This window comes from Danio rerio, chromosome 20, assembly GCF_049306965.1.
Source record: "Danio rerio strain Tuebingen ecotype United States chromosome 20, GRCz12tu, whole genome shotgun sequence".
NCBI classification, from domain to species: Eukaryota; Metazoa; Chordata; class Actinopteri; order Cypriniformes; family Danionidae; genus Danio; species Danio rerio.
This window is the reverse complement of record NC_133195.1, coordinates 34,627,107-34,652,786: the sequence shown is the minus strand read 5'-3', so window position 1 is coordinate 34,652,786 and position 25,680 is coordinate 34,627,107. Positions and strand designations below refer to the sequence as shown.

Genomic DNA, 25,680 nt, shown 5'->3' with positions numbered 1-25,680 from the left:
ATAGGATTTTTTGTTGCATTTCCTGGATACATTGCCTATGGGTTTGAGCAAAAAAAAAAAAACAAAAAAAAAGCATACTTTATACTGGAAAGGTCTGGTTCTTATAAAAAAAATAAAATAAAAAAATAAAAAATCTGTTAGAAGTTATATATTATATTATACACTCACCGGCCACTTTATTAGGTACACCTTACTTGTACAGACTTGGACCTCCTTTTGCCTTCAGAATTGCCTTAATCATTTAGTATATATTCAACAAGGTACTGGAAATATTCTTTAGAGATTTTGGTCCATATTGATATGATAGCATCACGCAGTTGCTGCAGATTTGTCAGCTGCACATCCATGTTGCAAATCTCCTGTTCCACCACATCCAAAAGTGCTCAATTTAATTGAGATCTGGTGACAACAAACTGTCATATTTTGGAAAAATAAGATATATATATATATATATATATATATATATATATATATATATATATATATATATATATATATATATATATATATATATATATATATATATATATATATATTATATCTTATTTTTCCAAAATATGACAGTTTGTCAGGTTTTTCATTTGCTATGAAAACAGATTTATTCCAACCAATTATTAATTTCTTAACTCTTCTGGAGTTGTAAAATATTGGTATTGTCTTGTATAAAAATAAATAAACGTTTAAAGCAAAAAAGAAAGCTTTTATTTAAAATTCAATAAATTACAAATTTTATTGTGTGGTTGGCATCGTGGCTCAGTGGTTAGCACTGTCACCTCACCAAGAAACTGTAATCAGTGTGTGTAGAGAATTTTTATCTCACTCTCTGTGTTTTCTCCTGTCCATGTGCTGTAGGGGGCGCTGGTGAGTGCTTTGGCTGATGACAGTATTCACCTGTGGAACCTGCGACAGAAGAGACCAGCTGTGCTGCACTCACTCAAGTTCAACAAGGAGAGGTCAGACACGCTCGCCTCCACCACACTTTCACTGAGCGTCTGTCTCTGTGTGTGTGCATGTCATCTGCTGGTCATGTGTGTGTGTGTTTGTGTGGCAGAGCTGGTGCTGGTGAGTCTGTGGACCCCCACACACATCTGATACTTCTGTTTCTCTTATTTTTCCAGTTGACTTGCGCTTGCTCTGTCTCTCTCTGTTGGTACCCAGGTGCAGCCCTGAGTACAACACTCTTTTCTCTGTTGGTCGCAAAGGGAGGCCTGTTAACATATGTAGTCATGTTTGCAAACAGTAGTAGGGTGAATGTACCTAATGCAGACAGAAGCCTCATGTTACTCAGTCAGAGCTTTAATCAGTTGTAAATTAAAGGTCAACATGTTAACGTTAACCAAGGTATCCTGCATGTTAAATCATTATTAAAAAATAAGATTTAAAAAAAAATATTTTTGCTTTTATCTTTACCTTACTTTTATTACCTTCAAAAGAGTATGTTCAGTTGACACACTAATAAGCCAACAGTTGTCTTTTTTTCATTTTTGTGATGCTGTTTGTTGGTTGCCTCTGTATGAACCAGTAATAATAATAATAATAATAATAAAATAATTTTAATATATATCATATATTTTCTTATTTATTATTATTTAAAATAATTTATTTATATTTTTATTTTATTTATTATTATTTTCATATTCACATCATTTGCATCAGACTTGTTGAGCTGCACGTCGATGAATGTATTTGCTCTTCAATGTTTGAACTTTCAGCAGTGAAATTCAAACCATATTGAACTGAACTAAACTGAGCATCAACTCTGAAAACTAGACTGACAGATTCAATTTACTAGAATTCCTATGTTAAGCTGCTTTCACACAATCTAGATTATAAAAGCTCTATAGACATAAACATGAATTGAATGTGCAGTCAACAAATCTGCAGCAACTGTGCAATGCTATCATGTCAATATCGACAAAAATCTCTGAGGAATATTTGCAGTACCTTGTAGAATCTACTGTATGCCACGAAGGATTAAGGCAATATATACAGTTGAAGTCCGAATTATTAGTCCCCCCTAAATTATTAGACCGCTTGTTTATTTTTTTCCCCAATTTCTGTTTAAGGGAGAGAAGATTTTTTTCAACACATTTCTAAACATAATAATTTTAATAACTCATTTCTAATAACTGATTTATTTTATCTTTACCAGGATGACTGTAAATAATATTTTACTAGATATTTTTAAGACACTTCTATACAGCTTAAAGTGACATTTTTTAAGGCTTAACTAGGTTAATTAAGTTAACTAGGCAGGTTAGGGGAATTAGGCAAGTTATTGTATAACAGTGGTTTGTTCTGTAGATTATCGAGAAAAAAATATAGCTTAAAGGGGCTTATAATTTTGTCCCTAAAATGGTTCATAAAAAATTAAAAACTGCTTTTATTCTAGTCAAAATAAAACAAATAAGACTTTCTCCAGAAGAAAAAATATTATCAGACATACTGTGAAAATGTCCTTGCTCTGTTAAACATCATTTGGAAAATATTTAAGAAAGAAGAAAAAAAATCGAAGGGGGCTAATAATTCTGACTTCAACTGTACATAATGAATAGTATATTATACATTTTATGAATATAATTAATAATATGTTGTACGTTATTACAGTAGGAACAAATTGAAATAAACAAAAAAAAGAATTTTTTTATTTTATTTTATTTGTTCATTTCAATTTTTTCCTACTGTAATTTATTTAAATGTATGTATATGTATATATATATATATATATATATATATATATATATATATATATATATATATATATATATATATATGACAGAATGTTATAGCATAATGTTTATAACAAGTATATATTAGAATAAACAAACTGATACTATAAAAGAAGTGCTTTATTAATGTTATTGGCAATTCATTTAAGTAATAATGTAACTCTTGGCATAAAGTACACAATGTTTGTGTTCTTTGTTCCAGAAAACCACATCTTTGTTGTAATTGAGAGTATACGCGTATAAAACTATACCCATAACGGTTTTGTATGATGTCTTAGTATTATCTGACTGTAGGACCAAAGCGATGGCTTTTTTAGATGCCATCTGTGCTCGTCAACACCAAAGGGGTAATATTGCTTGATTAAGATACTGTCGCTTACCCTTCCTTTTGATCAAGATTATTTTCAAGTATTATGATTATTTTCTTAATCTCTAGATGAAATGTCATCTTGGTGTGAAGTAGCAGTACTTTACATGCTTCTGTAGATCTTGAGCATTAAAAGGAGAGGGATTGTGGATGAGGTACTATACAGTACTTGCAAATGTCAAATTTGGCAAGTTTTAACTTGACTTTAGTGGAGTCAGCAGTTTGCTTGACAGTAAATAAAATCTATTCCTAAACTATCTATCGTCTTTTAGCAGTGTTGTTTTTTTGTTGTTGGTGAGGTGTGGTGTGCCATTTTAGTGTATGCCACCTTTCCAATCATAAGGGTCTAGACCCACTAAGCCGACAGTAAACTGCTGCACTTTGTTGGTCCGTCACTTCATCCAGTTGGTTTGGTGTGTTTCACATATTGGCTCTCATCAGGTTAAAGTTGTTGATTGTGGACCCGATTTAGCAAGTCCGTTTGGCATCAGACCTTTGGCTGAAGAGAGTTCTCTGACTGGTTATTCCTCAACAAATGTGAGCATGAATGTGAAGGGGTGAAGTGGCGCAGAGGGCAAACAATTTATGTCAAGAAGAATCACAAAGAGGCAAGCTGTTATTTCTATAATCCATCCGTGGTGAGTGACAGTTACTGTGATAATGGTACTAAAGGCTGCTTTGCTGCGTTGGTTTAAATAATGTTTATGCTTTTTCTATGTGCATCAGAAGTTCAGTTTCAGACCAGACTACTGAAATACACGTCCTCTTGCAGAGGCACAGAATGTGGCTCTTGTTTCAGTTGGCTTTGTGCGTTTGGTGTGTTCACACTCAGCTTTTTAGTCCAGATGCAATACAACACAAGGTGACAACACAGTTGGGTTTCATTGGTGCTAATTGTTAAGCATCAGCTTTGTTCTGTCACGGCTTTAAAGGTGAGGTTACCTAAAGCTTCTAAAGATGGCGACCACAATGAAAATAATCAATACATGACCATAAAATAATCAATCATGTCTGTTATGATTTGTTAAATTGTTACTATTACTGTCACACTGTAGCTTGCACTTGTATTTATTAGCGTTTACCAAGTTTCTGACATTGTGTGCTAGAATTACTGTAAATATAAGACTCCGATTAGCAAAAAGCGATTACGCCTTCATATGATAAAACAACTTGTAAGCTATGAATTGTCTGAGAGCTCCTGTTCTATATGACTGCCACTGATTCCTTTAACTGCTAAGTTTTGATAGAAGAGCATACATGGGCCAGTGTTCATTCTTACCGCAAATTTTCATTTAGCTTCAGTCTTAATCTTTTGACTAAAATTCCATTATAGTTTTAGTCATATTTTAGTCTTCTGACTCATTTCCACAGGTTAGTAGTAATCTAATGTAATTTCATAATGCAAATCTTAAATTCATGCTAACCAACAAATTATCAAAGGAAATATATTAATGTAATTCAAGTATATAAAATGTGAATTAATGTTTACTTTAAACTTTAGTTATATTGTCCTATTCAAATATATTTTTAAAAGATTTAGTCAAATATAAGATTTTTTTAGAGTCATCCACCATAATTTTGTGTGTCAAAAGTATCGGTTCAGGCACCGTTTTAGCACCGGTATCGAAATAACCCCAAACGAACGCCAATCCTACTTATTAGGTGTCTGAATTATTAGGTCTATTTAACAGCTAATGAACATTTGTTTACTAAGTTAAAACTACTAATATGCACAATTAATAACTTTGCTAAATTGTAACACTATTGCATAAGCCCTCAAATAATGTAATAATTATGATGTACACGTGACTACAACGTTATAAAAACTTTCAGGTCTAACTGGACAGAAATCTGACCTTTTAAGAACCTAATTGCATTTCAAAGCTTTAAACAATAAGTGTGCTTATTTTAAATGTATAATTAGACTATTAAACCTAAATTACACAGCAACACAATTTGTAAACTACCAGAATTTGTATGTGTATTTGTATGTTCAGATGACGTGCAAGAAAGACGTTTTATTCACGTTCAGAAGACGATCGCGATGTCATTTCAAATTCCCGTTTTGGATATATTTTTCAACCATGATGCAACATGTCGGAGGGATGTCTTTTCGACAAATGTGCAAATGTTTGCGGGGCATCATCACTTAATGTTTATTTAGTTTTTGTCTAGTTTTCATGGGTAGAAACTTGTTCATCATGAAAATTATGACAAAAACTTTTCATTAACAAAACTAACACTGTAATGAGCTACAAGTTATGTGCTGTCATCTCGAAATTACAATAATTATGACATGGTGTGAATGCGACTTAAAAGTGATGAATGATTTTTCATTATAATCATATTTGTAATATTTAAAATATGCTACCATTTGTAATGTAACATCCAATTGGTGTTTTATTGAGGTTAGTACAGCATGTCCACATTGCATGTTTTACATTTCATTTCCAATGCTACTTCCCCTTTAAAACTATAAAAAGGTGTTGTTTAAAACAGTATCCTCCACACTAAGGGCTCTTGAGTCTGTGTTGTAGTTCAGTGGCAGGAATTGAAGAATGTGTGAGACCTTTAATCACACTCATAGCTATAGATCAGTGCAGGAAGGTTGTAACCTTCTGATTCGGTTTGGACAGCTGTTGACTCTGATAAGAGATGAGGCAGCCCTTCACTTATAATCTGCTTTGCTTCTGTTGATGAGAGTGACAATTCGCCAACAGCGCCTTTCAGGGTCGAACAAGTTTTTACCGTGTGTGTTTGTGTGTGTGAGTGTGTATGTGTGTGTGTGTGTGCAGGTCTGTGTGCATCTGCCTCTGAAAATACAGGCAGGGGTCATAGGTATAGGGCTGATGTGTCTCTGTGTCTGACATTTAGAAAGTGTTTCCCTCTGCGACCTGCCTCATCCCTGAGGCTGCGATGGGGCAGCTGTGGCCTTGAGTGCAAACTAAATGTCTCTGCATTTAGCTACAGGATTAAGTTAACATGAATTGGCATTAAGGAGCCATTTTGCTTTAAGTAATGCTGAGTAATTTTAGAATGAAACTATTTTACATAATTGTATGTATTATTCTAAATAATTTACATGTACATCATTTACAAACTAATTTACATGAAAATAATTGTGAAATAGGGGTGATATAGTGGCTCAGTGGTTAGCACTGTCGCCTCACAGCAAGAAGGTCGCTGGTTCGAGTCCTGGCTGGGCCAGTTGACATTTCTGTGCGGAGTTTGTATGTTTTTCCCATGTTCACGTGGGTTTCCTGCAGGTGGTCCAGTTTCCCCCCACAGTCCAAAGCTATAGGTGAATTGAATGTATGTGTGTAAATGACTGTATATGGTTGTTTTCCAGTACTGGGTTGCAGCTGGAGGGACATCCACTGCGTAAAACATAATTTAGCGGTTTACTCCTGTTAGGACTGCGTTGTTTTGTGTTTCTGTGTGTTGATTTTGATTTCTAGATTGGGGGTGTGCTTTCAGCGCACCTGATGCTGGTCAGCGTCCTTATTAAAACCCCAGCGGAGAGTTTGTCGGGGCCACTGTCCATTCACTTGGCAGTTGGCCAGAGCTGCGCTCCAATTTGGGCATTATGCTTTGTTTCGCATCCATACACTATCACTGACAACATTTGCCGCATCCAAACACTTGCATTTCACACTTATTGAACATACTGATACTGATATTTTGATTATATAATTTAAATTGAGTTAAATAAATCTTCTTTTTGATTATACTTCTCCTTGTCGTCTCCCTTATTATGTTACATACCTGAGCCAGGTGTAACAACTCCGATGTGGCAACCCCTGATGAATAAGGAGACTAAGCCAAAGGAAAATGTATGTATGAATAATTGTGAAATATGATAGGACTTTGGCGACGTAGTGGCACAGTAGGTAGTGCTGTCACCTCACAGCAAGAAGGTCGCTGGGTCGCTGGTTCGAGCCTCGACTCAGTTGGCATTTCTGTGTGGAGTTTGCATCTTCATGTTAGTGTGGTTTTCCTCCAGGTGCTCCGGTTTTCCCCAAAGTCCAAAGACATGTGGAATAGATGAATTGGGTAGGCTAAATTGTCTGTAGTGTATGAGTGTGTGTCTGAATGAGTGTGTGTGGATGGATCTCATAGATGGGTTGCGACTGGAAGGGCATCCGCTGCATAAAAACGTGCTGGATAAGTTGGTGGTCGCTGTGTCGACCCCGGATTAATAAAGGGACTAAGCTGACAAGAAAATGAATGATTGAATAAATATGATAGGACTTATTATATATTTAAACTAAATCAAATCAATAAAAAAAGTGAAATAATATTCCTTCTCTATTAATGTAACTTTACAATTGCTACACAGAAATAATTTACGCTTTGCAGTGGCACAAACTGTTAATGATAGGTTATTGAAATTGTACAAAAATATATAGTCATTTATTTGATTTGTATTTTATAAACACTGTAAGAAACATCCCAAAATTGTCCTAAAATCAATTGACTAAGTTGACTTAATCATTTTTAAAAATGTAATTGAATAAAATATAAAACAATTGTCAAAAAAAAAAAAAAAAAAACTCAAGAATTGTGTTGATTCAGCTCATTTTAAATAAGTAGATTGAACTATCAACAAAGACACTTTTTTTTAGTTTAATATAACGGGGGCACTTTTTATGCTTTTGGAAGAGCACTTTCTATCCAAGACTAAAAAGGTCATGTGCACTGCACAGGTTGAGCCTTTGTGTGCCTGCTTCTATATACATTTCCAGAGAGCGCCAAATAAATTGACTGACCCACCCTCCTTTCCTAAACCCAACCAATAGTATTTTAAAAAGCACAGATTGACCAAGCGGTCAGCTGGTAAGCGTGTAAAGGAACGGCATCATACCGCCCCATAGCGTTCGTATTAAAAATTCAATTCAGCCATACATACTTCTGGCTACTGTAGCGAGGCAGAGGGAAAACACAAACACCGTAGATGAAGTTACAAACAATGCCCCGGAGGGTGCTTTTATTTACAAGTGATAAAGGGGTGAATGAGTGCTCTTCTTAGAGGTGCGTGCTCAGGTGCTCCGGGGAGAAGGTGAAGACTGGTGAGAGGGATGGTGTTGGATCGGTCACGAGCTGGATTCGGCTGTGGGAGAGACAGAGAGAGACAAGCGTTAGCGCAGGGAGTCATTTGTAATGAAGCTCACTTCCTTCTGTGTGGGGCTGGCTTATATCTCTCCCTGGCTGATGAGGTCCAGCTGTGCGCGATCCGAGGTTGATGAGAGATCCAGCTGGTGTGGATTTGTGCCCAGGGCGACGTGGTATTACATGGCTCGCTACATTCCCCCCCCCTTAGCGTCGTCCTGGTCCTGGGTGTCCTGCGAAGGAAGAGCAGTGTATTGAGAGGGGGGGTAGAATGTTTCGACAGACCTGCCCATCCTGACCAGAGCCGTGAGAGTCCGTCTGCGTTTCCGTGGGAGGCCCCGGCTCGATGTTGTACGTCAAAGTTGAAATCCTGGAGCGACAGGAACCACCTGGTGACCCGAGCGTTGTTGTTCTTCGCTGTCGCCATCCATTGTAGCGGGGCGTGGTCGGTCACCAGAGTGAATTTCCTGCCAAGGAGATAGTACCTTAGCTCCAGGATTGCCCACTTGATCGCCAGGGCCTCCTTCTCCACCGTTGCGTAGCGGGTCTCTGCGGGGGTCAGCTTCCGACTCACGTACATTATGGGATGTTCTTCATCGCCGTGGACCTGGGAGAGGACCGCGCTCAGGCCCGAGTCGGAAGCATCCGTCTGTAGAATGAAGGGGCAGCCGAAGTCAGGTGCGTGCAGTACCGGTGAGGACGTGAGGGACTTCTTTAGGGCTCGGAACGCATCGTCGGCTTCCTTGGTCCATCTTATCCTCTCCGGCTGCCCCTTTCTGGTCAGGTCTGTCAAAGGGCTGGCTATGGATGAGAAGTTAGGTATGAAACATCTATAGTAGCCCGCTAACCCCAGAAATGCACGTACCTGGGTCTTTGTGGTGGGTTGTGGAGTTTCCTGTAGTGCCTTGACCTTGTTTTGCTGTGGCTGTATGAGACCTCGTCCAATGTGGAACCCGAGGTATCTGGCTTCGGCTAGACCCAGGTGGCATTTCTTGGGATTAGCTGTGAGCCCAGCCCGTCGAAGATCTAAGAGCACCCTCCGTAACCGGGATAGGTGTTCTTCCCATGACTCTGAGTGGACGATGAGGTCGTCCAGGTAGGCTGCTGCATATGGCTGGTGGGGCCTCAGCAGGATGTCCATCATTCTTTGGAATGTGGCTGGGGCCCCGTGGAGCCCGAAGGGAAGAACCCGGTATTGCCAGTGCCCACCGGGTGTGGAGAAGGCGGTTTTCTCCTTGGCGTCTTCACTGAGTGGTAACTGCCAGTAGCCTTTGGTGAGGTCGATGGTGGAGATAAATCGGGCTCCACCCAGCCTATCCAGCAGCTCGTCCACCCGAGGCATGGGGTATCCGTCGAACTTGGAGATCTCATTGAGTTTCCTGAAGTCGTTGCAGAAACGGAGGGTGCCATCGGGTTTGGGGACCATCACTATTGGGCTGGACCACGGGCTACGGGATGGTTCGATGATGCCTAACCTTCTCATCTTCTGGATCTCCTCGTCGATAGCCAGCCTGCGAGCCTCTGGAACTCGATAAGGCCTTTGCCGGACGATAGTGCCAGGAGGAGTGATAATGTTGTGTTGGATGATGGAGGTTCGGCCCGGTTTCTCCGAGAACACATCCTTGAACTGACCAACCAAGGCTTGCAGCTCCGCCTTCTGGTTTGGTGAGAGTTGCTCACCAATGTGGACAACGGGAAGAGTTTCTTCAGCGAAGGCAACGAGATGACCTGGAGCTGCAACCCACTTCTTCATGAGATTAACGTGGTAAAGTTGTTCTTCCCGTCTTCGTCCCGGCTGACGGACTCGATAATTTACCGGCCCTACCCTTTCTACCACGGTGTATGGTCCCTTCCAGGATGCGAGGAATTTCGACGTTGTGGTAGGTATGAGTATCATCACCTTGTCCCCTGGGTGGAACTCTCTGGGTTGGGCGGGCCGGTTATACAATCTCTGCTGGGCGCGCTGGGCTTCGGTCAGGTGTTGTTTGACGATGGGCATGATTTTGTCGATGCGTTCTCTCATGTCCCGTACGTGTTCAATCACCGACCGCTGGGGGGCTGGTTCCTGTTCCCAGGCTTGACGAGCCACATCCAATAGGCCTCGGGGTTGGCGGCCAAACAGCAGTTCGAAGGGGGTAAATCCTGTGGAGGCCTGGGGGACTTCCCTGATACCGAATAACACGTACGGGATCATGAGGTCCCAGTCGCGCCCGTCCTCTGCCACCACCCGTCGGAGCATCTGCTTCAGAGTCTTGTTAAAGCGCTCGACAAGGCCGTCCGTCTGTGGATGATATACAGAGGTTTTTAGCTGTTTTACCTTGAGTAGGTGACAGAGGTCTGCCATCAACCGGGACATGAAGGGGGTGCCCTGGTCGGTCAGTATCTCCGTTGGGATTCCCACTCGACTGCATAGCAGAAACAGCTCCTTCGCGATGGCCGATGACGTGGCTTTCCTCAGGGGAATCGCTTCAGGGTATCTGGTGGCATAATCGAGGATAACAAGGATGTGCTCATGTCCCCGGGCCGACTTCGGCAAAGGCCCTACCAAGTCCATACCAATTCGGGTGAAGGGCACATCGATGATGGGTAGTGGTATTAGAGGGCTGGGGGGTGGTCGTTGGGGAGACGTTCTCTGGCAGATGTCACATGCCTGGCAATACCTCTTTACTTCCCCGTCTAGCCCCGGCCAATGGAAACGATCGCGGATCCTTTTCACCGTGTTGGCCGCTCCCAGATGTCCAGCCATCGGGTGGGTATGTGCCAGTTCCAAGACCGTCTCCCTCTTGGTCCTCGGAACGACCAGTAGTGTCTTCTTTTCCCCCCGCCTCTCTGCGACACAGTACAGCAGACCATTTTCCACAATGAAATGTGGGAGGGGGTGAGGGCTGGGAAGTCGCTCATTACCGTCGATGATCCGTACTTGTGGCCAACAGTGTTTGAGCGTTTCATCTTCCCTCTGTGCTCTACCAAAATCGCCTCCTGCGGTTATCTGTTGAAACAGATCAAAGTATAGGTTAGCAGATATAGATGACTCACCCCCTCTGTCGCTCTCGGTGGTCATCAGCGCTGGTTTGCGGTCCCGATGAGCCCGTGGCTTGTTCTTCTTCTTTGAACGAGCCGATGGAGCGTGGTGGTGAGTTAGGAGTTCGTCGAACCCCGGCCAGTCTCTGCCCAGTAAGAGGGACACAGGAAGATCTGGAACAACCCCGACTTCGATTCGCCAGCTACCTGGTTTCGCCGCGATGGTCACTCTTCGGGCGGGTACGTGGCGGGTATCACCATGCACACACGTGATCGGAATTCGCCCTTTGCTTTCATGATGATATTTTAAAATTTTCGGGTGAACCAGAGTGATGGCGCTTCCTGTGTCTAAAGTGGCCGTTTGTGTTTTTCCCTCTAGCTGGACTTTATGGGTGGGAGCTTCGGGAGGGATATTGCGGTGAACCGCGCACCCTGCTGTCCAGGCCGGGGTCGAGTGCGTCGTCGGCTCGGTGGGCATCGGCTCGTCCATCGGGCTGGGGACCGCTGGTCTGCCGCCTGGTCGCGCTGTGCCCTCCACCGGTCGCCAAGGTGCACTTACCCTCCGGGGTGGCAGAGCCGCTCTCTCCCCATTATCTCGGGCGATGTGAGCTTCAGCCAGCTCGATCGCCTCCACCAGGGTGGCCAGTGACTCAGGATTTCGCATGCTGGTGAGTGTTCGCAAACGTCGGGGTAACGCACGCATCATCTTCTCGATGATCACCTTCTCAGCGACCTGGACCGCCGAGGGATCTCCTCCCAATAACCATAGCCTTCCCAGGCGAGAAAGTTGAGCTGCTTGAGTTCTCACGGGTTGTTTCTCGTCGTAAGACCACTGGGAAAACTGTTGGGCTGCGCTGATTGTGGATAGCCCCATTCTGGCTAATATTTCCTTTTTTAACGCTTTGTAATCTTCATTTTTAGGTGTCTCTAGTGAAAAATATGCTCGTTGCGCTTCTCCTGTGAGAAACGGAGCCAACATTCTCGCCCAGTTTTCTTTTGGCCAGCCTTCTCTCTCGGCAATAACCTCAAATGTATGTAAATATGCATCAATATCATCCAGGTCGCTGAGTTTAGTGAGATGATGATGCGCACTCACTTCGGGAGTCGGATGGTGTCTGGCCACCTGGCGGAGCTGTTGTTCCAGTCGATCCTGTCTGGCTGTAAGTTGCTCAGAGATGGAATTCTGTTTGCTGGAGATCTCCGCTAGGTGGAGCAGTACCTCTTCCACCGACATGGCGACGGGATGTTGACAGCCGAGTAAGAGGAAGCGTGAGAGAGAGAGAGAGCGGATGCCTGTCTGTAACAAACACAGAGAAAAATTCAGCGGTTATTTTCTACTTAATGGTGAGTGTTTCTTCTGAATTTTTCCCTCTGCAATGCCCGCATTCTCCACCAGTTGTAGCGAGGCAGAGGGAAAACACAAACACCGTAGATGAAGTTACAAACAATGCCCCGGAGGGTGCTTTTATTTACAAGTGATAAAGGGGTGAATGAGTGCTCTTCTTAGAGGTGCGTGCTCAGGTGCTCCGGGGAGAAGGTGAAGACTGGTGAGAGGGATGGTGTTGGATCGGTCACGAGCTGGATTCGGCTGTGGGAGAGACAGAGAGAGACAAGCGTTAGCGCAGGGAGTCATTTGTAATGAAGCTCACTTCCTTCTGTGTGGGGCTGGCTTATATCTCTCCCTGGCTGATGAGGTCCAGCTGTGCGCGATCCGAGGTTGATGAGAGATCCAGCTGGTGTGGATTTGTGCCCAGGGCGACGTGGTATTACATGGCTCGCTACACTACATAATTCGCGATCTCCAGAAGTGTATGGCCAACCTATCCAGCATATGTCCTTCCAGCTTCAACCCATCACTGGGAAACACCCATGCAAACTCATTCATACACATACACTACGGCCAATTTTAGTTCATTCAACTGAATTATACAGCATGCATTTAGACTGTAGGCGAAACCTAAGCACCCGGAGGAAACCCATGCAAACACGGACAGAACATGCAAACTGACTCAGCTGGGACTCGAACCAGCGACCTTCTAGCTGTGAGGCGACAGTGCTAACCATTGAGCCACTGTGTCATCCCTATTTACACGTTTTATTTTATTTTAAAGTGAGGCAAGTCTGATGCAGTTCCTTTAATATTGCTGTATTTATATTATGAACAGCTACAAAGAATCAACTAATTTATATTAACATGAAGTGTTTTCAGTAAGACTTTATGTAAATGTGGCAATGCTGCATACGCTCATTGACAATCATTTCCAGGAACAAGCACAGCCCTGCAAAAGACTTTGTGTTTTTGAAGGATGGTTCTTTTGGAAAGTGTATTTTTGGGAGGAACGTAGCTTGACCTACTGTCAGGACAGCGTGGGCATCACACAAGCTGACGTCCTGACAGGAGGCTGTCAGAAGATGTTACAACAAGCAGAGAAGAGCAGCCTGTTAAAAATGCTCTTTCCTGGGCTAGACGTTAAAAGTGGTCTCTGAAAGAGCTCTCTAAATTGAACATTAAAGCATTCCAGTGGAAAAGAGATATTAGGCTGTGGTTACTCAAAATGCTTTTGCTGCACTCAAGACATTCTGACTTCTACGAAATACAAAAAATATAACTGATTTAAACAGCCCATATTTGTACTTATTAATGTTTAAAGTAAGCTTAACCAAAAATATGAATAATTTGATCATTTACTTGAGTACTTAAATCTCTGCTTGTTCTAAATCAGTTTCTTTGGTATTTTGAACACAAAATATGTAAGATATTTTGAATAACTTTGCAGTTGCAGTCACATGACTCCCATAGTATTTTTTTTTTTTTTGCTGTAGATGTCAGTGCTACCAGTCAACAAAATGAAATCTATAAAATAGATTTTAAATACAGTACATTGACAGCATATTAAATGCTAGTGTCTGCTATAATGTTTCAGCTATTTTTTGTGTTAAGTGTCAAATATGCCTGTATAGTTACAGGAGTAGTACCTGAAGGTTATGATTAATATATATTCAATGAAATGAGAATACTTCCATTGCAGAATTGTAAGGCTCTGGCCTGCCATCTTCATTTCTATCTGTTCCCATGGGATGTGCATTTTCTCATTAAGTGCATGATTTAATGTAACTAGGTTAATTTTGATTTAGCAATGATTTTTTTAAAAGCTAATTATTTAAACAAAAAAATCACGTCACATTTTTTAAAAAGTAACTTAAATAGTATTACTTTCTTGTTTAAGTAATTTTCTTGTTACTTAGAGAAGTAATAGTATTATGTAACTCGCATTAAGGCTGATTTACACTTCTGCGTCAAGCATAAGTGTATACTCTGGCTTAGCCTTCGCGCGGTTGCATAGCCCTCGCTGTGGCTGATGCCGACTCTGGCACGCACCTTTCAAGAAACTTAACTACATGTAGCAACAACGCATAGTACAAGCTCTGTGATTGGTTGGCTTGGTAGCTGTGAACAGTGTTGGCGGGAGCGAGGGCTGCTTGAACTCTTTGGAGCCAGTGTTTACAAGTATCGAGTGCCGGGAAGAAGCTCCAGATGGAAACTTTTGTTTTGTGTTTTCCTAATTATTAATGTTGTTAAAAAACAAAAAAAAACTTGAAGAAACTCGACACAGAGGAACATAAAAACCTGCTGCTAGCCAAATTTTCAGATGTTTAATTAAGCCCTATCTAACTATTTACCTGAAATAATCCACACAATGGACATTTTGACAACTCTGTGCATTGGCGAAATGACAATAACAAATTGTGACTTAATGGTAAATCTACGAAAAGCTTGGTTGGGGCGGCACGATGGCTCAGTGGGTAGCATTGTCACCTCACAGCAAAGGTTGCTGGTTCAAATCCTGGCTGGGCCAGTTGGCATTTCTGTGTGGAGTCTGCATGTTCTCCCCATGTTGGCATGGGTGTCCTTCGTGTGCTCCGGTTTCCCCCACAGTCCAAAGATATGCGGTACAGGTGAATTGTATTAACTAAATTGGCCGTGGTGTATGATTGCATGCGTGAATGCAAGATTGTATGGGTGTTTCCGAGTACTGGGTTGCAGCTGGAAGGGCATCCTCTGCATAAAACTTATGCCGGAAAAGTTGGCGGTGTATTCCGCTCTGGCAAACCCTGATTAATAAGGGACTAAGCCGGAGAAAAATGAATCAATGAAAAAGCTTTGTTACCTTTGAATAATTTGTTCTTGTGGGACAATGAAAATGAAATGAAACAGATGACTATCCCAGGAAAAACTAGATAGCTGGTCACCCTGAAGAGTATGTTAATGTAACACAACGGTGCAGGATAACGGAGGTGACAATCCAATTGCATAATCTTTATTATTAAGAGTAGTCTGGCAAGCAAGGGCCAATCACAGGAGCAGAAACAGGAACAGAATCCTCAAGGGCAATCTAAAACAGTCGTCAAAAAACAGGATCGGTTAAGGCGGCTCACATCAAAAATCAGTAAACAAAACAAAGATCAAACATGGCACAGAAAAACAAGACAAGGAAACACGCTTTGTAATGTTTACAGGGACAACAAGGCTCAGCACTGTGTGTCTGTGTGTGTGTGCAAATGTGGTGTATTTATAGTCCATGTATTCAATTCATCATGATCAACCAGCTGTGTGAGTGTAATCAATGTAAAACAGGAACAGGTGTGTGTGAGGTGCATTACAGGATTTGTAGTTCATGTGGGGCAGAATTGTTGTGCAAGTAAAAGTAAAGGTTCTCCAGCGATCTGCAGTAGCTAGATCGCTGATGACAGTAACAGTTAATGAAAATTCATTCATTCATTTTTTTCCAGCTTAGTCCCTTATTTGTCAGGGGTTGCCACTGTGGAATGAACCATTACAGCTTTTTTTTTTAAGCAGCGGATGCTCTTCCAGCCGCAACACTGTACTGGAAAATGATGTATATTGAGTCTTATTTAACTTATTTTGATGTGGACTTATTTATGATCATACTAAATTACACACAGTTTTAAATGAACAAAAACATCTTGCAGATATATTGGGGTTTAAAAGAACGTCTTTTACAGTTCAATGGAAAGGCTCCATTGTATTTTTTACGATTATGGATGTTAGTGGCTACCAGCAGCATTCATTAAAATATCTTCCTTTGTGTTAAGCATTAAAAAGAAAACTCAAAATGGTTTGGAACCACTTAAGGGTGAGTTAATGGAGCGTAAATGTTCATTTTTGGGTGAACTATCCCTTTAAAGGAGGAAATGAATTAGTGCTCATTCAAAGTAGATTCTTTTCTTCCATGTTGCACATGTGCAGCTGGTCAATTATGGGTTTCATACGCTTGGCTTGCCTTAAGCAACATGTTGTCATTGGATTTGAAGCATCTTGTTTTTATATTTAGTCAACCCAATGTCTCAAGCATACAAAGCTGCATTTTCCCACACTGTTTGAATCTGGTAAAAGTCAGTGTTTACATTTTTCCAAGCTGACCTACAGACACAATGTTGAGATGAAAATGTCTTCATCCTGGTGCTGTAACATAATGATGATCAGGGAGGCTGGCAGGTTTTTATGGCTGTTCCTGAATGGATTTGCTCTTTGCTTGTGTGGTGTGTGTGTGTGTGTGTGTGTTTCCCTGTAGGACGAAGGCTCAGTAAAGAGCAAGCCAAATGTCAGGAGTGCAGGGCATCCGTCTGTCATGCTAATACACTCATTTAGCTCATTATCACACCGTCACAGAAGCCATATGAACACAAGCACACACCTTACTCGCACACGTGGAGAACTGTTGATATTTGTGAATGTGGTTGTATCTGGTTGTTCGAGACAAAAAGAAGAATAAGCAGTGAACGTGTGTTTTTGTGCGATTATTTGTGGGTCAGGTTTTGCTGACTTATGTAGTTTAAAAAAGGGATAATGGGTGCAATAAACATGCTGAATCAGTTGTTAATGAAATACAGCAAGAGGGCAGAAAACACCATTTGCTCAGTAATACACAAATAAACAAGTCAATGGAGTGTCCCAAACATGATGAAGAACAAAATAAATATTTGCTTATGTAATGTTTGTTTGATGTTGCTGATTTTGCCTAATTCATCTGGAGAAGACATGCACATGTGCAGATGCCACCTTAAATCTCTTTCTCACACACACGCGTATGCACACACACACACACATACACACACACACACACACGCGCACACACACACACACACACACACGCACACGCACACGCACACACACACACAATTATAGTGATGTGATGAAGGTGATTTTCCCTGTGCAAATTAATAAATTAATAAAAAAAGGATTGTCTAATTATGGACCTTTTCCTTTTGAGTTCAATCATTTTTTTTCTTTTTTCTTTCTTTAAAATCTGCCTAAAATGCACCGATCACTCTGGAACAGGGTAAATCTGGACTCATCAGACCACATGACTTTCTTCCATTGCTCCAGAGTCCAATCTTTATGCTTTCTAGCAAATTGAAGTTTTTTTGTTCAGATTAGCCTCACTGATAAGTGGTTTTCTTAAGGCTACACAGTGGTTTAGTTCCATTCCCTTGAGTTTCCTTCACATTGTGCATGAGGAAAAGCTTTACTTTCAGTATTAAACATAACAGTGAGTTCTGTTGTTGTTTTTATGATTTATTCAAATTTTAGTAGCTTCAGCAGTTTCTATAAATAAAAAAAGTATTAATTTACATATTTAGAAATTTTACATAGACAGCATGTTTAATGCAAATGTGCACCTTAATGTTTTAAATAATTTTTCTGAAAATATAATGTCAATATTTGGTTGAAATAATATTCAACTACATTCAGCATAACATATATATATATATATATATATATATATATATATATATATATATATATATATATATATATATATATATATATATATGTATATATGTATATATATGTATATATATATATATATATATATATATATATATATATATATATATATATATATATATGTATATATATATATATGTATATATATATATATATATGTATATATATATATATGTATATATATATATATATATATATTTATTTATTTATTTATTTAAAACTCAGTCGTTGTTATTTAAAAATCTTATTCTGATCTATTGTGCTAAATTTGATTTTGTTTGAAATTAATAATACTTTTTTTTTCTTTTTTTTTTTTGCTCAAAAACCTGAAAATCCAGACAAGGTTAGAGTTGTGAAGAATACTTGTAACATAAAAATATTAAAGATGGCAATTACAGTATTTAGTATGTTGGGGCTGCACTGTGATCTTCAAATAGTATTTTAATATTCTTTTAATTAAATTATTCTTGCTCTAAAAGTCATTGATATGTTTTTGGCATATAAACAATTTATTTAAGCACAAATTTTTAGCAGATGTATTTTGTAAATTCTAGTATCTCAAAAAGTCATGGAAATAAATGTATGATATTCATTATTATATTATTATATACATAAGATGTGTATGCAACACTTTCTAATGTCCAGACATATAACATCAAATAATGGCAGTGGCGGCAGCGCGATGCCCCACAGCAAGAAGGTCGCTTATTTGAGCCTCAGCTGGGTCAGTTGGTGTATCTGTGTGAAGTTTGCATGTGGGTGCTCCGGTTTCCTCCACAGTCCAAAGACATGCGGTACAGGTGAATTGGGTAGACTAAATTGTCCATATATGAGTGTGAATGAGCGTGTATGGAAGTTTGCCAGAGATGGGTTGCATCCGCTGCGTAAAACATATGCTGGATAAGTTGGTGGTACGTTCCACTGTGGCGACCCCAGATTAATAAAGGGACTAAGCCGAAAAATAAAATGAATGAATGAATGAATGAATAATGGCAGTGGCATTACATGCTTTTTATGTTTGCTCCAGAGTTGGTGGCGACAGTAGAGAGGCTAATACTGTTGTCTAGTGCATTTTTTCCTTTTGTCGATGTAGATTATTTCAATTATATGATTAAGAGTGCAAACATTTTTTGTGCTTTTTGAGTTCATTTTTTTATCTTATGATGTGTGTTTGTGTATATGTGTGTGTTAGGTGTGTGTACATGTGTGTGCGTATGCCTAAAAGACCGACGAAGGGAATGTGTTGAGGTTGATGCATGGTACTCCTCTCAACACTCTTTCACTCATGAATGTATTCATGATGCTGCAAGGTGCTGGTGTGAAGTGTTGGGGCAGGTGTGTGTGTGTGTATGTGTGTGTGCACGTGTGTTGTTGGGGGAAAGATTAGTGTGAAAGGGGTGAGAGGCAAGCCGTTTGCACAGCACCAAAACAAACAAGCCTTTTGTTCATAAAATGATAACGACTGCTTCACCTTTTTAAGCCTCCTAGCATTTATGCATTATGTGAGCTTTGGAAACTACATATACAGATATTAGAAAACATTAAAGAGGCATACACACAGAATGTTGACCTGTTGAAAAATCAAATTTTCTCTGGGTTTAGTAGGTGCATTATGTGTTTAAGTAAAATGTTGATTTTTTTGCTTCATTTAAAAAAAAAAAACTCCACCCACATAGTGACAGCAGATCAATAAACTCCATATGTTTGACAAATATTGCAGCTGTTGGACAGCAAAATTTACTTTTGAGGCTTTTTAGGGAATAATGTAGTTGTTTACATTGCAACTATGCAGTTTATTTATGAAGATAGTGCTTACTTTAAATGTTTATAGTTTCGGAGATTCAGTACACCATTAACCTGTCATACTGAGCAGAGCAAAGACGATTGACAGAGACAGCATAATAAGCGGAGCTTATAGAGGACAAAAACGCAGTTGATCGAATCATTATAAAACTGGCACAGTAGGTGGCATGCTAAGTCGATCTCTTTCGTTTGTATGTGGTAGTGCTGTGTTTCTAATAAAATAATATGGTATTGGCACTGCTTTGGCTTTTTCAAGGTTAATTATTGTGATTGAAGATTTTATTTACTAAACCTATATAAAGACATATTAAATTGGATGAGTGGTGGGCCCTATGAATCTTCCATTATATGTCTTTGAAAACAGGTGATAGGTTAAGGCAAAGGGGTCATAAAAGAGCATTAGAGAGGACTTGTGGATTCAATGCAGAACCATCTGTGTAAAACAGCCAGAAAAGCATGAAATGTATACAACATATGTTGAAACTGTCATATATGTTTGAAAAGACGTATACTAAATGGGAGAGAAGAGTCCAGTTTAGAAGTTTGAAACATAGATACTACTCATGATTACCAAATGTGAACTGTGTGTGAAAAAACAGTGTATGAATAAATTAGATCTGTACATTATAAGAGCCAACAGGAAGACGGGGTTAAATTGGGGTGTTAAAGTAGTAGGAGCTGGAAGAGGCCTGTTGAAGCAAGGATAAAGGGTATAGAAAATTTGAGGGACAACGGATTGTCTTGGGGTGAGACTAGAGATGGGTTTGCTCCAGGCTGTATCTGCTTTTTTGGAAAATATTCCAATAAAGTATATTCTTCTGATATTCATAACCCCCAGTCTGAGTTTGATTCATTAAGAGAAAAGCCAGAAACCAGAACATGATCTCCCGATTGAACAGAGAAATACTAGGAAATCTCTGTAGACTGATAGTATTTCATGCCGTTTAGCCTTATAATCATAAAATATGAGCACAATCACCTGTTCTGTCATCACTTTAGACATTACACTAGAGAATCATTCAAATACAAGCTCTAAAGTGACATTGGTGAAGTAGCTGTGAATAAATGGCAGAAAAAGTAGTTCCTTATTCATTCATTCATTTGTGTGTGCATGCATTTGTTCATTGATGTGTTTCCTTCTTATTTATTTGTGCATTTATTTATTCAGAAAATGACATTTGGTCAAAATTACAATATTGTTTTTTTATTTGTTCTGAAATAAAAGGCTATTGCATTATATGCTCTTAACTCATATGAAGTTAATGCAGTTTTTGTTTTAACACATTATTGTGCAACCTAAAAGTGAATAAAAACCTGCCTGAAAGCATGCTTATTATGATAATTTTTAATTTAAACGCTTTTATTGAAAATTTTCAGAAAATCCAATCAGTCTTTTGCAGAATAAGACAAAAAGAGGTTTTACTCAAACACATAACAATAAATGTTAAAGATAGATCTGAGACTGGGTAATACATCTGTTTTATGGATGATTAAGCAGAAGCCCAGGCCTGGACTCCAGCAACTTAACTTCCAGCTCTTTTGTCCCACTGGGATGTACAGCAAACCACATTTGAGTTGAGCAAGCAAAACTCGGCTAAACAGCTAAGCATTTTTTATCCTCGGGAATGACATGAATTGCACGCAGACATGTTTGGTAGGAAGAAAATTGTGTGGTTCATTGATGAAGCATGTGATTATCAATATTCTGACTCTGAATTTGCAAAATTGTATATGGTTTCTGTGCTGCTTATCTTACCTGCAGGTTTCTACAAGAAAATGCTATTTTCTCTTTTTCATAGCTTAAGAGAATTGAAGGTGCTGAAAATGTTTTGAAGCAAGTGTCTTCTAATTTGCTCAGGAGAAATGAGCAAATAACTCTGTATTTTGCACATTTATAGTCTATACAGTTAAAGTTAATTACATATCTGAAGTCATTGTGTTGTCCATCTGGTAGAGTTAAGTCTTAGTTTTAACCGACTGAGTTTGAGATGTTTTTTGATGTCTTGTTATCTTAATTTTATTTCTTTATTTTAATTTTCTTTATATATATATATATATATATATATATATATATATATATATATATATATATATATATATATATATATATATATATATATATATACAAGAAACTGTAATTTTTTTTGACCTTAAGTAGCCTCCAAAACAATTAAATGAATTAGAATGGTAAAGAAAATTTACATCAATAAAAAAATAAAAAATAAAAAAACATAAAAAAACAACAGCAACAACTTAAATTCATTTAGAGCCTCATCCCCATTTGAGTTCATATATAACTGCAGAGTCTATCCCTCCACATCACATTACCTGCTCACAAAGTGTGCCATATTTTATAGAGCTGAAAGGGTTCTGTTATTCTAAAAGACACATCCAAGGGCATGAGTTCCAGTGTGTCTAATCCATTGTGCTCTTATATGAGGTTGCTGAAATATCCGTTTCGCAGCAGTAAACTACGTCTTGCGGTGAATTTTGATCAGCCAAACCCCAGCATTTTAAGTATGATGTATAAAAATCGGTAGAGTACAGACTGCTGAAGCAAGATTCAGTGTTGATCCGAACATTGGAACGATTTCTCTGATGTGATCAGACACAAAGATTATATTATGACACTTGAGATTAAAATCTGTCGTTCTGAATTCATTCTAGAAAATCAGATAAGGAAGATAATTAAGATTAGAAACCATATCACATTTTCAGTGGAGAAATCTGAGACCTGTGAATGGGATTTATTATAGGTCTGTTGTTCATTCCTATTTTACAGCACAAGTCTTTACAAACTTGTAAAGAATTAACTAATCATAGGTGGAATACTTTTCTTACCTAATGTTTTATAACTCTTTAAAATCAAAAGTTGTATCTGTTTTATTTAAGAGCTAATGACTAGCTATTTTTCAATGTTTATGTTAGTGCATTAACTAATGTTTATGGACACACTATTTTAAGGTATTCTAATTCCCTCAAAACTAGTGGTGTTTAAAGAAGAATCTGTAATATATTTGAATACATTAAGAGAGACGAAAAGTCAAAAGGCAAGACATTTATATACTTCATTAGAGGATTTTGCTTTCACATTTTAAGAACTCCAACTCCCCTGCTACTTGTTTTACTTTATCGTTTACTTTATTTGTTAAATTTTGCTATTATATTTATTTATATATGATGTATTATTATTATTAATGAAAAGATTGTGAATGTAAATTGAGTGCTATCTCAGTCTTTTGTGTACTTTAAAAAATTAATAATGCCTAAAGATTGTTAATAAAAAAAAAATGTATTCTTACTATTGATAAATCATGAATTGGAATTTTAGCTCAACGAACTGCTAATTTTCTGCTTATTAATAGTTATGCATTAGTTGGGTTTTGGTATTGCGTAGGATTAGAGATGTAGAATAGTACAAAACAGTCAATATTTTAAGAATAATCAGGTAATAAGCCAGTAAATAGTGAAAGGTACTTAAAATAAAGTGTGACAACATTTAATTACTCATTTATGTAACATAATGCAATAAACAAAGCTGAGGAGTTATTTAAATGATTATATTTGTTAAAATAACCCTTTTCATCCCTCATCATTAATAATGAAGTGACACTGTATATCGAGGTAAAAGCTTTAGCAATAATCACAAGAACATTTGATAATGTCACATGCCTAAATGTAAATTGTTTGCATACTTTATTGTTCCCTAAGGGGGAATTTTTTTGTTGACTCATGAGTATTTCATCATAGCCTGATACATTCATTTATTCACTTTACTTTCCTTATTTATCAGGGGTTGCCACAGCGGAATCAACCGCCAACTATTCCAGCATATGTTTTACACAGTCAATGCCCTTCCAGCTCTAACCCAGTACATTCACAAACACAAACTCATACACTACAGCCAATTTTGCTTACCCTATTCCCCTATATCGCATGTCTTTGGACTGCTGGGGAAACCGGAGGCCCCAGAGGAAACCTACGCAAACATGGAGAGAACATGCAAACTCAACAAAGAAACTCCAACTGACCTAGCCAGGACTCGAACCAGCGACCTTCTGGCTGTGAAGCGATCATGCTAACCACTGAGCCACTGTGCTGCCCAAGCCTAATAAAGTAAAGAAGTAAAAACACATAAAACACTTACAGTACAGACATTTGCATTACTGATTATTGTTAAACAGTCTGATCGACACAGAAATAAAATAGTTTTGAGCCTATTCTGCTTGCATCGAGGGATTCTGTATCTTTTGCAAGAGGGTAGGAGATCATAACATGGGAAGAGTACTTGAGATGGTTTGCTTAGAATTTTTTTTCTCTGTGTAAAACATATCAGTGTAATAAACACGAATACAGTGTTGATGTGCAAATAAGTGATCCTATTGTTTGTTTGTTTTTAAAATAAATGTGAAATAATAAAACCAACAAATTTCTTCTTCTTCATTTTCTCTTCAGGATAACGTTCTGTCATCTGCCCTTCCAAAGCAAATGGTTGTACATCGGCTCGGAACGAGGAAACATCCACATCGTGAATGTGGAGTCCTTTACCCTCTCAGGATACACCATCATGTGGAACAAAGCCATTGAACTGTGAGTCCTGAAATCTGATTCGCAATATATCATACATGTCACATCTGTCATTTTTCCTGTAGCCTTGTTATGTTTCATTTGCGACTAAGGGATCATTTCGATCAAATGCCGCTTTAAATTGTCAATTCACCTGCTCTCCCTCCATCGCTCTCCTCCTGAGATACTATGCGTTCTTCAATTATTCATTCTAACATTTTGTCAGCAGTTTTGTTTCCCTCCCTGACCCGTTGAAAAGACTGCAGTGCCTTTGAGACCCGGACACACAACCACGCACACACACACACACACACACACACACACACACACACACACACACACACACACACACACACACACACACACATACATTTAGAGGTGTCTGAACGGATCAGTGTTAGAATAGACAGATGTCCTGCTTTAGTGCGTACATAAACACTTAGAGACAGACACGTTTTGCCCCTTGCGACTTTCGGCAATTGCTGAAAGAGCCGCTCCACCCTTTACTGTTTTACCTGTAGTGACAGACTAAAGGGGCAAGTCAACGTGGCTTTAGCCTCATGTAATTGAGCAGGTTTCACATACTGTATAAACCTAAACACATGCAGTGGCATGACATTATCATAATTGTAATTCAGTGCAATGTTCTTGCAATGAAAGATTAATATTCGTCAATGCATTGAATAAATGTAAAAACAGTGATTTTAAGTGCACTCAAGGATTAAAGCCTGAACCTCAAACAAATGTTTTTAAAAGAAGAAAAAGGCTATTTTTGCAGTCTTCAATTTGTGCAACGTGTCTAAATACAATTTAACACATTCAAAAGTTTTAGCAAAACCCATGAAATTATTATATAATGAACAATTATTGAATAATTATGTAAAATAAACCTTATAAAAATAACTTTAAAAAAATGTTTTTTTTAAGTCTTTTTGTGCTCAATTAGGCTAGAAAAATGATTTAAATTGAGAATAGATTTTTTTTCTATGTGAATATCTTTTAAGTTGTAATTTATTCCCATGATTCATAGCTGAATTTCAGCATCATTACCTCGATCGTTCGGAAATAATTCTGTTAATTTGGAGCTTAAGAAACTACTTTCTTCCAATTATCATTTCAAAAAACAGTGTTGCTGCTTAATGTTTTTATAGTTTATCTCGTTAAATGCTTGTCAATCAGAGAGATATGGGGCCCTATCATACACCCGGCACAATGTGGCGAAAGGCACAACGCAATTGTTGTTTGCTAGTTTCAGCTTGGCACAAGAGTCGTTT

The 25,680-nt window shown here is 38.8% G+C and overlaps 2 protein-coding genes across 7 annotated transcripts in view; both read left to right on the top strand.

Moving 5' to 3' along the window:
- LOC141379311 (uncharacterized) overlaps window positions 1–25,680 on the top strand; it is a 701,133-nt gene that overhangs the window by 234,723 nt on the left and 440,730 nt on the right. The window lies entirely within an intron of this gene.
- stxbp5a (syntaxin binding protein 5a (tomosyn)) overlaps window positions 1–25,680 on the top strand; it is a 178,029-nt gene that overhangs the window by 59,748 nt on the left and 92,601 nt on the right. For all 6 annotated transcript variants that reach the window (XR_012395549.1, XM_009294730.5, XM_009294728.5 and 3 more), the window contains 2 exon segments: window positions 853–953; window positions 24,296–24,430. Coding sequence is in view for 4 of the 6 variants with exons in the window: in XM_009294730.5 (XP_009293005.1) it covers window positions 853–953; window positions 24,296–24,430 (236 nt within the window). In the remaining 2 variants the exon portion in view is untranslated.